This window comes from Ornithodoros turicata, chromosome 1, assembly GCF_037126465.1.
Source record: "Ornithodoros turicata isolate Travis chromosome 1, ASM3712646v1, whole genome shotgun sequence".
Lineage (NCBI taxonomy): Eukaryota > Metazoa > Arthropoda > Arachnida > Ixodida > Argasidae > Ornithodoros > Ornithodoros turicata.
Window position 1 is genome coordinate 98,851,558 of NC_088201.1, and position 14,299 is coordinate 98,865,856.

A 14,299-nucleotide genomic window follows, 5' to 3' on the forward strand; every position below is an offset into this window, starting at 1 on the left:
ATTATCACGCGACCCATTGCTTCACCTCCAGCAATGGGGTAGAGTATCGCTCCCGGCGATAAAACTCACCACACATTACCGCATTATCCTGAAATAAAGTTGTTGTTTCAATAAAAAGACAAAGCGCCGCGTTGTCATTGTCACTGCGCCCTCTGATCTACCTGCAGATACGGCACCATAAGAGTGTAGGTGGAATGGATGGCATATCTCTTTTTCGTCAAGTGGACGTGGGAGGTCGCTGCGATCGAGCGCTCTTTTGGCGTGACGGAAACATGCTCCATCCAAGTTTCGGAAGTCCGGGCACATTTCTGCAGACCCGGGGGAAAAGAACGAGTCGTTAGAGCTAGAGTGTTGCAAACGACTGGATTCGTTTTCTCATGGCAGCGCTTACAACTTCACAATTGACATCTTCGTTGTAATCCTCGTAACTAGAAAGTTATAAAATTAATTTCCACTAACTAATTAATTAATTGCGGTACAAAAATACTCTGAAACACTTTAGGCTAATAGTAATACTATGCAGTTGGTTTCGTTGTGATGCAATGAGCCGTTATTTTTTTAAGGTGAGGTTCGAGTTAAATGAAACAACCGGCATATGAAACTTACCAGAAAACGAATAGCAACACAGCTTCCACTGCAGCTGTGGTGATGAAGAGTCCCCGCCAACTGGAAATGTAGCTGGCGTACCACGGGTAAGCAGTGCCTGCAATCGTCCAGTTCAATCCCCAGATGAACGCCACCAGTGTCCGTTTCGATGCAATGGTGTATTCCATGACTGCAGACAGTACGACCACAGGTAAACGAACACGCAAAAAGCAATGAGACGACATTTAATATGGCTTCAAGCCAGGTTTGTCTCGTGATGCTAGCTGCCCATGAAGAGTCATCATGCCAAATATTTATCCTGTACGGTGTACTGTTACTGTGCAATCAAAGTTGCACAAACAGTCCGAAGCAGTCGATACATAGACGTAACGTCGTAAGGTCCCCCTTCCATTGTTTTGTATTTATTTATTCACAGCTTACGCGCCGCATTTACCCGTTTGAGGTGTGCCACGAATCACATACCGCCACCTTACCACGGGGATCAGCTATGTTCAGGGTGCACCCTTACCCGTCCCTTGAACTTAAATTCACTCTTGCCACCAGTCCATGATTTTTTAAAAGTGTGCGAAACAGAGGCTTTTGCACGCATTGCAAATGACGACGTGCGCTCATGAGCCTCACATGATGCCTGTCATGATACTCGCCGGAGTCCCACAGGGGTCTTTGTTGAGGAGGGGGGGGGGTTTGTTCAATAGAATGAAGAGAAAGAAAAATGCTAATGTCAGCCAAGCTATTACAAAAAGAAAGAAACTCAAAATAAACAAGGAGAAGCAAAAGGAGGATAGAGGAGGCAAAAGTGAGGAAAAAAAGAATAAAAACAGTTAGTGCAGCGCAGACACGATATGGCACAAGAAACCCCAGTCATAGGGCAGCCCGAGTCAGTGTTAGAGCCTTTGTGTGTTCTCACTGTGGAATAATGACATAGTGGAAGGAGTGCCGGTTGGGGTGGACTGTATGCCCACGATTGCATTGTTTCCACTGAAGTCAGGAACATAGAGGTCCAGTTCCTGCTTCATGAATGTTTGCAGTTGATCTTGGTTGGTGTCAGACGTGGGGCATAAAGATAAACAATGAAAAGTGTGTTCATATGACATTTACAACGAACACATATATTACATATGAACGTCGCGGCTGCAAAATTCTTAGTGATATTTGAATATAGTAGCAGAACCTTCCTAAAACATACATAACAATAGGCATGGTGCTATGAGTTTAATGCCCGTATTCACCAAGCGACTTAAAGGTGTTCAGACACTTTCTCAGATGTGTTGAAGCATAATGTATACGCATCGTACTCCTTATGAGAACAACGTGGGAAAAAGAATTTTTCCTCTGGCTAGATTGGTTCGGAAAACAGGCGCGGCCACAAAACGACGACCGACGGTGTGACCTCACGGACCCCTCTCCCCCATTTGGCTTGGGAGACGCGCGTCTTCCCTTGCTGGTCCTGTGTGACGTCACCGATGTCGCTTCTTCGGGGCCGTTTTTCTCCGTATCTGCTTGCGCCATGGACCTGAACACTTGAATATGCGATGATGTCGGGTGATAGAATAGGTTTTCGTATGTATCTGGGGCAGCTTGAAACCAACTGTCACAACACCTTTAAACCGTTGTTTAATGACGTCGGGATTAAATCGACCACGTGGTCTCTCCGGCTCTGAAACGCGTGATAACCACAAGGCGTTGCGCATTATTCACACTGTCACGAGATGATAGAGGGGAGAGGGAAAGTAGCAGACGACAGAAGGACCGCGAAGAAGAAGGCTCGCGTCTGTTTTTTTTCTTCTTTTTTTGTTATGAGGTTGATAAGAGAAAAGTTCAGGCGGCGCTGGCGCTTCTACAGGTGGTTACGGGATGGTGTGTGGGTAGCCGGCGGTTAAAGCCCAGGGCAGATTTTCTGTTCAGCAGGTAAGGGAGATTTGATTGGCTACTAAGTGGCAGAGGATGGTCGGTGACGAAACCAACAAGAAAATGAGCTGCGCTGTTCCAGCCCGCCTTCGTTCTCGCGTCCGCGCCTATTATAGTCTGCTAATCTATCGCGGAATGATAGAGCAGAGTCTACTCCTCGTCTGGAAAGATAAAAATGTCGAGGCGACGTGCTGGAACGACCTAAAACATTCAGGAAAGGTCCTTTTCCAGCATGTGTCCACCACGAGGTTCCTCCTGTCATTATTTCGAATGGGATGTGGTGTATTGGTCGTACCGGTACAGACGGTGAGTGGAACATGCTCGAAAAACAAAATGAATGAGAAAGAGCCATACTGGATAACACACTTGAGTGATATAATAAATGTTTCGATTACGTGACCGCTGGGCTCATTTAAAGTGTGCCCTTGAGCATTTCTAGTGATGGCTAAAATGATGCTCCTGGTTTATCTCATCATCATATCTTATCTCAGCATCATATGTTTCGGACCATAAAGTATGTAGTCGGGGACAGCAAGCACGTGACACAAGCAGCACGAGTAAAATATGTGCAACGCAGAGATGAAGGCTGAGGAAGGGGATACGTCCCCATGTCTTCTTGTCCCGGACACGTCCCTTCTTGGGATCCTCAGCTCCCTTGTCGATACGTGCGCTTGGTGTCTCGTGTTGGAATATCTACACCTTTACTTATTCCAACATCCCAGCTCAGCTTCAACCTTCACCGAACAACAAAACCGTATTAATTTCACGTGTGCGAACTTGCAACCATACTTCGAACGATAAACGCAACGACAATGCGACAACATTGAATGCTTATCTGTGGACAGTAACATCTGACCGAAATATTGAAGTATTCTTTTAGGAATCAGTCATATTTCTGCGCCTTTTTCACTTTGGTGCAGAACGGGGTGAGAATGGCGCCTCGGTTTGCCTTAGGAATTTCCAAAAGGAAAAGTAGGAGTACCCAAAAGGAAGGAAATAAAAAAGAATAAAAGAGGAGAGAGACGTTGGCCGCACTATTGCGCCCGGTCACTCCACGACACTTGAGCTCGTCACCACTTTTGATGCCGCTGCAAGGCCACCTCTTCTGTATCTCGTGATGTATACATAAACCCGGCATCATTATCATTATCTATATGGGGGATATTGAATATATAGTGTTCGCTGAGTGCCTACGTTGTGTGTCACTGCTCATTGAGGGCTATTACTCTGTTCGAAACTGATCTATGTTTCCGTAGGTGCAGAACGAACTTTCTACATGTGCGGAATAGAGTATCACACCTGCCTAGGAAATTCCCCGTTCAGCATCATAAAATAAAGTTGTTGTTTTTCTACATGTGTATATGTGTACACATCAGGTGCAAACATCGGGTTGAAAAAGGTGTGGATCGTACGACCCTAGCCGTGGTTAATCAACCCGACAGAAACTGGTCGCACCTTCTCACATCAATCCTCCCTAGAAGATTGGTTGACACGGCCTGATGGGAGAGGATTTGCTGAGATAAGCCACCTCGACCCGCTTTTGTCGAGTTCATGTAAACGCGGGTCCACATGTACAACCTGTGTCAAACCTGATTCCGTACCTAAAGCACACGCGTGCGGTTCCAGTGCCTGTTATGATTCGAAGCAAGCACACGTGAAACGAATACGTTTTTGTTGTTCCCGATCAAGGTTAAAGATGAGCTTGAGTGTAGAAATAAGTGAATGTGTCTACTTTCCAACAACGGGGGGTCACCAACTGCACATGGCGACGAGGAAGTTGAGGACCTTACGAAACGAATTGGCGGGTACCAACACAAGGGGACGCATCCCCTCCTAAGCCTTCATCTCAGCGTAGCATATACAGGGTGTCCCAGAAAACGTGTCATTGAATTATAATTAAAAAACTACGCCACCTAGAGTCACGCGGTCAACAGCATTTGTTCTTATTAGGTTTTTGCCACCGCCAAATGTGAATGTCATGTACTCCAAGTTTAATTATGTAAATATTTGCGAACTGAACTCGGAAATTTGCCAAGTAAAGGTCACTTTTTTACCCCACCAATATGAAGAGCGTGCCGAGTTCACTCAAATTCATGATAATTCACAGTGATATTCACGAGCTATCCCATCGGAAAAAATAGCCGAATATCATGCTTTTCGGAGCATCGAACCATAGCGCGCGATGACTTTTTGAGCGCAATCGCTCTCAGTGCGACGAAAGGAGGTTCTGAAGCCAGCCCACAGAGTGATAGTAGAAAAAGTAACAGTTCCTAAAATTGGGAGAGGGAAAGCATTATCCCAGCGAAAGTCGGACGTGATAAGCCGTTCCTGTTTTATCTCCTTCTGCGATGTCGGGGAGGGCTGGGTTTCCAACCTCCTTTCGTCGGACTGACAAAGATTGCGCTGAAAAATTCATCGTGCGCTATTCTGTGCGACCTCCGTAGAGCATCATGTTCGGCTATTTTTTCCGATGAAATAGCTCCTGAATATCCCTGTCAATTCTCATTAATTTGACTAAATTGGACACGCTCTTCACATTGGTGGGGTAAAAAAGTCACCTTTACTATGCAAATTTCCGACTTAAGCTCGTCAAAATTTACTTAATTAAACTTACGTTACACGACAGCCACATGAGGAGGTGGCAATAGCCCAGTAAGAGCATATGCCATTGACCGCATGACTCTAGGTGGTGTTGTTTTTTTTATTATAATTCAGTGACACGTTTTCTGGGACACCCTGTATTTTACTCATGCTGCTTGTGTCGCGTGCTTACCGCCCGTGACAGCGGTTTATCCAGAAGCACAAGCATGAGGGAATGTTGCAAAAAATTGGGTAGGGGTGGGGAGTGCAAAGGTAAAAAGTTTGGGGGTGTCAAGGGTGCTGTGGGTTCCGGATAAATCACTGGTCCTCGACTTCTCATACTTTATGGTCCGAAAGGGTCATTATGGGGTAACAGAAATTCATGGGAAATAGCACACCTATTGGGACTAGTGTCCTCAGGTGTCCCTGCCTGTGAGTAGTGTGGAAGTTGCCAGTGTCGTGACCTCCTGTTGTTCTATCAGTGCGGTGCTATGGTTAATTGTGACCTCCTTTATCCGCGTATCTCTGCATCTATAACTTTATTGTACAAATCATCCCGCACTGAACTGATTTATTCTGTTCAGCTAACAAAGACTGGCTGTGCTGTGACTGTCACTTGCTGGAACTTAATATGATGGGAATGTATACACTTGTCCTACAGTTAGAAATTGAGCGTACTTGACATCACATATGTCACAATTGCAAAAATAAAAGGGCACATTTTAGTGTCATTACAATACATCTGAGCCATTCAGAGTTTGTAGTTTATTGAGACCACATACACAAAATACAAACAATCTTCTCTGTGTTGTTAAAGTGGATCAAATATGTCGTAAAGAAAGTCTTATTTGTCTCAATTATGATGTTTCAAGGGTGGAGCAAACATACAATGGACAAAGGCAAACACACGCAACAACGGCTGCAACATCAGCTACAAGCAAATCCGCGCTGCTCTTTGCATTATGCTTGCTTCTTCGAAGTAATATATTATTGCGGAAACACTTTTACGTACATGGTCAGGAACTTATGCATTTCTCTGTGCTCATTCTTTATAAGCTCCTCTCTTGACTTCATACTTGCATTCTCACATCTCACTTTGGCAGTTGTAACTTTGCAAAACCCGACATATTTATCAAGTTGTGTCAGCACAAAGCTATACAACGGGACAGTATATTAGTGTAGTGAACACGGTGTACTGCATCAAGGACAGAGTCTATGAGCAGAAATGTTGGACATTGCTTAATATGCAGCAAAATAACATAGGTGTTCAGCTATGCAAAGACATCTAACTTCAATAGCCAGTGATGAACGTGCGATGTCTTCAGCTGGTATATACTGGAAATTGGTAGGTGACGTAAGGGGTAGGTTGGGGGGGGGGTTCAAGATAACAGCACCAAAGAGCAACAGCAGTTTCACAGATTTTGGGAAAACACATCTATGTTGGCACACAGTCACTTCATTCCACTTTATTGAACTTTATGTTCCCATAAGGGTGCATTACAAAAGGTGGGAGGGGGCAGAGTTACAAAAAGAAACTGGTAGAGGTAGTGCCAAGCTCCTCTATAGCAGAAAGAAAAATTCCGCACACAGAACCAGAATATTCCTGGAGCATTGGCGTCTACCCTTACACTGGCATGTTTTCGTGCGTTTAAGCAGGGTTAGTCATGTTCCAGCCAGATATCTGTACAACAATTAGCTTCCTTCGCGTGTAGCATTCAAGAACTGCTTACCTGACACAAACTAAGTAAGAAGGTGTAACATATGTCACAGGCATTTCATTCTGGTTGTGCAGTAAAAGTAGTATCTTGAGGCGCAACATATTCTCCTCATGATCATGTGAAGGAAGAAAGCTTTAACCTTTTGAACTGTAAATAAGCGCCGCGATGTCTTCCATTGTAACAGTATCTAGGCACTCTTCCTTGTAGGATTTTTAGTGACAGATTCATAGATATTAGTATCATTTGTCACTATGCTGACACACACACTCTTAATCACATCAGAATTTTGTGATGGTACTATGCCCATATTGCGTTCATCCTTCATTCAGTGCTGTGCATTTTGGGGTTTAGTGGGAGTCCAGGCAGACATGAGCTAGTGCGAAATGGGAGTACCTGTTCCATTCAGGTAATATACAGGACATGTCAAAAACGAAGAACCGTGGGCACTTAGCACATACCTGAACTGGTGTAAGGAGAACTATGTTGTAACATAATTGAAAGTACAGTAAAGTGAAAGTGTATATTAGAAGTCGCCATTGGTTTGGCTCGTGCGGTGTTACTACAATTTCTACTATTCTGTACTTATTGCTCGAACTCAGCTATTTAGAACATGTTGAAGACAGACACAACACAGCCAAATTACAGGCATTTGGGCGTTCATGATCAATAGAGGCATGGTTGCAATGTGGATGGGAATGCAGGTGCACATAATAAATCTTGTGATCTGATTACACAGGGATGTGTTTTTCCATTCTTAAGATTTGCCTTAGAGAATATGAGACTGCACAACAAGTACACAGATCACACCATGTAAAGCTGGAGTGTCGTTGACATCTGTGTCGCCACAATGTCATGATATCAGTGAAAAAGTCATCAGTGTTGCGTATGTCTCGACCCAAGCAGCACAATGTACTGAAAGTCGAGTGCAATAGGGGTGGACGGTATGTGTCTTATCGGTGTTCTGTAGTTTCACGAATCTGTTCAAGGCCTTTCATCTACCCGTCCACCCCTATTGCACTCGACTTTCAGTGCATTTTGCTGCTTGGGGAGGTTTTACATTATGCATGACATCAGTGTCATGACAGCTGTCAACAATGCATAGCATGTGAGATTCGCCAGGAAATCTTGCAAAAAATGAGCATGCCTGTGTACTCCGATAACCTGATCTGTCATACATCTGCCGTCACATCATAATGATACCCATGATTTAGCACAGACGATACAAATGTCAATCTGTCACGTGGTGACTGTCCTCAGCATTGCTGTGTTTAAGATACATTGATGTACTTGGGCACCGCGGTACAAGGTGGAAAAAGAGCATTACCGATAACAACGAGTCCCTGTGATCTACATATATTTCACGGTACTGGTTATTGTTGATGAAAGATGAAAGTCATTGAAAAGGTTAGCCAGCTGTGGGACTCGAACTCACATCTTCTGGATTACCGTGTCGTTTCTATGTTGTTCCCAGCCTCAGAGCATCAGTTTTCTCATGCTCGCTCTGATTATTGTGTTACTGGTTCTCTTTGCACCGGCTCTGATACACCCTACATGTCCTTCCATCGCAGTTCCTTTTTTCATGATCTCTATTTGTTCGTTATGTGTAACCGATAGCATTTCCGATCTTCAATCACACTTCATGCCGAATGTACAGCAGTAATTTCAACTGTTCAGTGTTGGTATTTCCTGCACCAGTAAAGATGTCGGCTAGTGGTTCTGCTTTTCATGCTAAACTGTCCAATAGAATTCCGCTCTGTTGCGCTATCAATGCATTGGAGTTGTGTCTCCATGCACAATGTAGTAAATATTTCTTTTTTCCTTAGCATGTGGCATGGAACACACATCTGCTCTTCACAACTAAAGTTGATATCTTTAATAATAATAATCCTCGTGGAAATGCGTAACAATTTTTATTGATTTAATGCAAAGAAACAACTCAAAAGCAGAGGTACAGGCACAGCTGTGCCCATAACAGATAATTAGGAAGAAAGCACCAAGGTGTTGGACATACACAGTGCTGATCACACAATGAAGGAGAACACAGTGTGAATCGTGGTCATGGGCAGTACTGGCAGTAATCACATCCCAGAAAGATGTTGCTTTGATAAAGTCCGCAGACAGATTTCTTGTGTTTTGTCTCTTGCGGTGGCAGCCTACAAAGCCACATCTACTGTTAGCAGATGATAAATTAGCATAAAAGCAAGTAGATGTCACCTTGAATATTTTCTGACTTTACGGTACGTCATCATTGCAGAAATGTTGGTTGCTGGCAGAGCCGTAGCGACCGCTGTGCGAGAGGTGCAGCCGCCCCGGGCGCCCCCGCCAGAGAACGGCAAGCCTTGGCATGTTGGTTGGGCAGTACAAAGTAGGAATGAAGATAATTCGAATTTACGACCTTTGCAGTGTAAATGGGCGTTTTTGTTTCTTTCTTTGCGACACTTCAGACGGCAGTAAGGGAGGGGGGGCGCTTCATATTTGCACTGCCCCGCGTGCGCAAACTCGCCTCGCGACGGCTCAGGTTGTTGGCGTATTTGTCCTCCCCTTCTGGTTTGGAGCGCTGGAAGCAGTAGAGCACGCATTTTAGCTAGACATGTACTTACGTATGCGTCCTTATAAAATTTTGAGACCTTCACTTCTATGTGGATTTTCTCCTGAACCGGCAAGGTGAAACCTGCTCACAGTTTTACACGCGGCATCCGCACACTCCTGACAGCTGTATTGACATCATGACTACATGAGCTGCTTGACACTCTACTGTTGGTTTATATGTCCATGTGGAGGCTGTAATTTGTAAATTGTGGACACAAAAAATTTGGACATAAACATTTGTGGACACAAAATACTGCTTGCAATATTTCCTTGTATGCCTCTGCGGGATATTTCTGTCTGTACTTTTATCGAATAACCAAGTCCGATATCCTAAAGACGCGCCTTTTTGGCAAAATTCCTCCCAGTCGACATATACAGCAGCACCCTGCATTGAAGCCGATAAGCATAACCAGATTTCAGGAGCACAAAATTGTGCCAAGAAACATGCTCGTAGCCATTTCAAAAACATTCGTGCTTTCATAATGACAGAACACAATAGTGCGTTCCTATGGGGCATGCATCTTTGTGGGCAAGCAAATCAAGCTTTCAAGGGGATGTAGAGCTTCCTCCATATGGTGCATTTTCCGGAGTCACGCCTGAGATATTGTACCTTAACCTTATTACCTTAACAACATAACAGAGACATAACATAACGAGACATCCAAAATATAACGCCAGGTACCCTCTAACTACTACTTTTGGAATGTCACTCTTAACATCTCAAAGGCGAGTTAAGTGCTCCATATTGGTGCCTTCACATCCTGGGCAACATGTACCACCCTCCGCAGTATAGAGCTATAACCCCCCCCCCCCCCCGCCCTCTTGTGACCTGCGTTTAGTTTAGATGACATGCAAACATGACTGATGCATTTTTAACAGGAAACACTTGACAGTAAACGGGCAATACAAAGCTCGCACTCTAAGACAAAAAGGGAGTCGCGAGGCATCAGATGCGCGCCTGACCCCCCAGTCGCCGGTTCATGACCAGAATTCAGGGACACCTCCTCTGATTCAGGTTCTGTCTGATAGCAGAAGAACGTGTGAGAAAGCCACCTTGAAAGAAAAGTATGCGGCGGGGAGGAAGGAAGATGGAAAGAGACGTGGGCAGACGAGGAAGGGAATTTGTACATCAGATATCGCGCGCGGAGCCCGGCTATCAGCACCAATTGCCCAGCGCAGAATGAAAACGTGATGAATCAGCTCTGATAAGCTTTTCCAAACTTTTCTTCGCTGTGCTGCTGCTCAGAATTCTGGGCTGCTGCTCGTAGCCTGTGGAACGGGGTGATTGCCATTTGTAACGCTAGCCCTGGTCCATTTTTTGTTCTCTCTGTGGGGAATGGGGATGCCTTCGACGATGACCAATATGTGTCCTGGGGCGACTTCTGAGAGAAATGTGCCGACGTATGTGTGACAGCGTCTGAGGAAAACCCCAGAAATTATCCTACATTATGCTGAAAAGAAATTGTGCTCTATAAGCTAAGAAAGCGAATTCAGTAACTGCACCTCACTTTGGTACTTCCACCTTGTTACTCCATGATCACTGTATCGTACGCTTCAGTTTGTTCTTGGCCTTATCATGAGGACATTTGAATGTTTAATTCCAAATTTTGCGTCTTCCCGGCACCATCAAGAATGCTTGTCTGTTATCAACTCCCTCCCTTAGAGAAATAAAAAGAAAATAAACAACCGGAAGACTGCTTATTTTCAGAACATCTAGAGGTGAAAGCAGATTCACGTTCGGCACAAAAAAGTGATTGGAAAACCCACACTTCCTAAATAATGTCGGGCATGCACGTTTACGTCACCTATATGGAGGCCTGCGACCTGCTTCGAGCTTTCTTCTCGTTCGTTCTTTCATTTACTTCATGGCAGCATCCACAATAGTAACAGCAGGCCTTCCAGTGTGACGCAAGGCACAGGCCTTTTCCATATCCTGGAGGTGTTGCTCAAATAGGCGCTCGTATCAAAGACAAAAGGAAGAGAGATGCCCAAGCAACACAATGTACTCGAGTGCAATAGTTGTGGACGGCATGTGTCTTATCAATGTAATTAGTGCGGCCGTTAATTATTTTGTAATGAATCTTCATAACTCCTGAAAACAAGCTGAGCGCGCAACTCCAAATTTGGAGAGCACAACCCTGAGAAGTCTAGTCAGCAGGAATCGAAACAGTAACACTTCTATGTGCCCTTAAAAAATGAGCGAAAATGCGCTATCGTCGAGAGTTGCACGAGTTCGGGCAGCCGCTCTTTCCTATCACCCTCACTGTCACCGTTTGACGATACTGACATCACGCCGTTCCTCAAAACATGTATCTACATCTACAAAATCTACATTACAAAAAAACATGCTTGTAACTTTGTGCATCCTATTTAGTTTCACCATTAGAGCGCGTCCAAGTTGGCTTTCACCAGGACTCCGTCGTCACATCGATCTCGATGAATGAAAACTTGATGAGTTCCGCCTTGACAGGGAACAAATGACATTTAAGCCACATGTTTGAAATTGATGGTAAATGATTAACAAGCATATACACTACAACAAACACGCGTGGCAATTTGTGCATTTCAATTAGTTTCGCCATTATAGCGCGTTAAAGTGTGCCCGCACGAAGATTCCGTGTCAGGTCGACCTCTATCAATGAAAATTTGATGAGTTCCGCCTTGACAGGGAACGAAGGACGTTTAAGCCACATGTTTGAAATTGATGGTAAATGATGGACAAGCATGTACACTACAATAAACATGCGTGGCACTTTGTGCATTTCAATTAGTTTCCCCATTATAGCGCGTTAAAGTGTACGCGCGTGACGATTCCGTGTCAGGTCGACCTCTATCAACGAAAATTTGATGAGTTTCGCCTTGACAGGGAACGAAGGACGTTCAAGCCACATGTTTGAAATTGATGGTAAATGATGGACAAGCATGTACACTACAATAAACATGCGTGGCACTTTGTGCATTTCAATTAGTTTCCCCATTATAGCGCGTTAAAGTGTACCCGCGTGACGATTCCGTGTCAGGTCGACCTCTATCAATGAAAATTTGATGAGTTCCGCCTTGACAGAGAACGAAGGACGTTTATGCCACATGTTTGAAATTGATGGTAAATGATGGACAAGCATCTACACTACAATAAACATGCGTGGCACTTTGTGCATTTCAATTAGTTTCCCCATTATAGCGCGTTAAAGTGTACGCGCGTGACGATTCCGTGTCAGGTCGATCTCTATCAATGAAAATTTGATGAGTTCTGCCTTGACAGGGAACGAGGGACGTTTAAGCCACATGTTTGAAATTGATGGTAAATGATGGACAAGCATCTACACTACAACAAACACGCGTGGCACTTTGTGCTTTTCAATTAGTTTCCCCATTATAGCGCGTTAAAGTGTACCCGCGTGACGATTCCGTGTCAGGTCGACCTCTATCAATGAAAATTTGATGAGTTCCGCCTTGACAGAGAACGAAGGACGTTTATGCCACATGTTTGAAATTGATGGTAAATGATGGACAAGCATCTACACTACAATAAACATGCGTGGCACTTTGTGCATTTCAATTAGTTTCCCCATTATAGCGCGTTAAAGTGTACGCGCGTGACGATTCCGTGTCAGGTCGATCTCTATCAATGAAAATTTGATGAGTTCTGCCTTGACAGGGAACGAGGGACGTTTAAGCCACATGTTTGAAATTGATGGTAAATGATGGACAAGCATCTACACTACAAGAAACACGCGTGGCACTTTGTGCATTTCAATTAGTTTCCCCATTATAGCGCGTTAAAGTGTACCCGCGTGACGATTCCGTGTCAGGTCGACCTCTATCAATGAAAATTTGATCAGTTCCGCCTTGACAGGGAACGAAGGACGTTTAAGCCACATGTTTAAAATTTATGGTAAATGATGGACAAGCATCTACACTACAACAAACACGCGTGGCACTTTGTGCATTTCAATTAGTTTCCCCATTATAGCGCGTTAAAGTGTACCCGCGTGACGATTCCGTGTCAGGTCGACCTCTATCAATGAAAATTTGATGAGTTCCGCCTTGATAGGGAACAAAGGACGTTTAAGCCACATGTTTGAAATTGATGGTAAATGATGATGATGATGATTCAGGTTTTCTTGGCGCATAAGCAACGAAGGCCATAATGCGCCAAGACAATGATAAGGAAAGTACTGTTAAAAGTATAGCGATTCAGCTAAGATAAAACTGTACAGTTAGAGAATAAAAGGACATGAAGCTAAAACTACAATGCGTTTAAAACACCAACGTCTTCAAAGAAACTAAACACCCGTTCAAATGGCAGAAGAGCCTCATCCCCCAGCAAAAGGGATGGATGTAGAGGTGTGTGGTATGGGTAGAGCTCATGGAAATGGTGAAGTCTGATGGTAAATGATTGACAGGCATCTACACTACAACAAACACGCGTGGCACTCTGTGCATTTCAATTAGTTTCGCCATTAAAGAGCGTTATAGTGTACCCGCACGACGATTCCGTGTCAGGTCGACCTCTATCCATGAATATTTGATGAGTTCCACCTTGACAGGGACAAGGACAGGGACAATGACGTTTAAGCTACAGCTCTTTTCCCTGAGATGCTTGCATTCGTTACAGGTCTGAAATTTATGGTAAATGTATATTTTATCAACGCTACAACAAACACGCGTGGTAATTCGTTCATCTTAAATACCCTTACCAAAGTTGAATACGTAGTCAAAGTTGACCCACATAATTGATTCCGTTGTCACATCGACCTGGAGTTTACAGCCAAGAAAGGGCGTTTATGCCACAAGTCTGAAATTTATTTTAAATGATTGACAATAATCTATATTACAACAAACGCGCGTGGTATTGTGCAAAACGGGGATTCCTGTAGCGGTGAAGTAAGTGGGCG

The 14,299-nt window shown here is 44.2% G+C and overlaps 1 protein-coding gene across 2 annotated transcripts in view; it reads right to left on the reverse strand.

Moving 5' to 3' along the window:
* LOC135378503 (solute carrier family 22 member 13-like) overlaps positions 1–14,299 on the reverse strand; it is a 102,899-nt gene that overhangs the window by 68,958 nt on the left and 19,642 nt on the right. For both annotated transcript variants that reach the window (XM_064611548.1, XM_064611549.1), the window contains exon 4: positions 607–775. In XM_064611548.1, the coding sequence (XP_064467618.1) occupies positions 607–775 (169 nt within the window). The remainder of the gene's footprint in view (positions 1–606; positions 776–14,299) is intronic.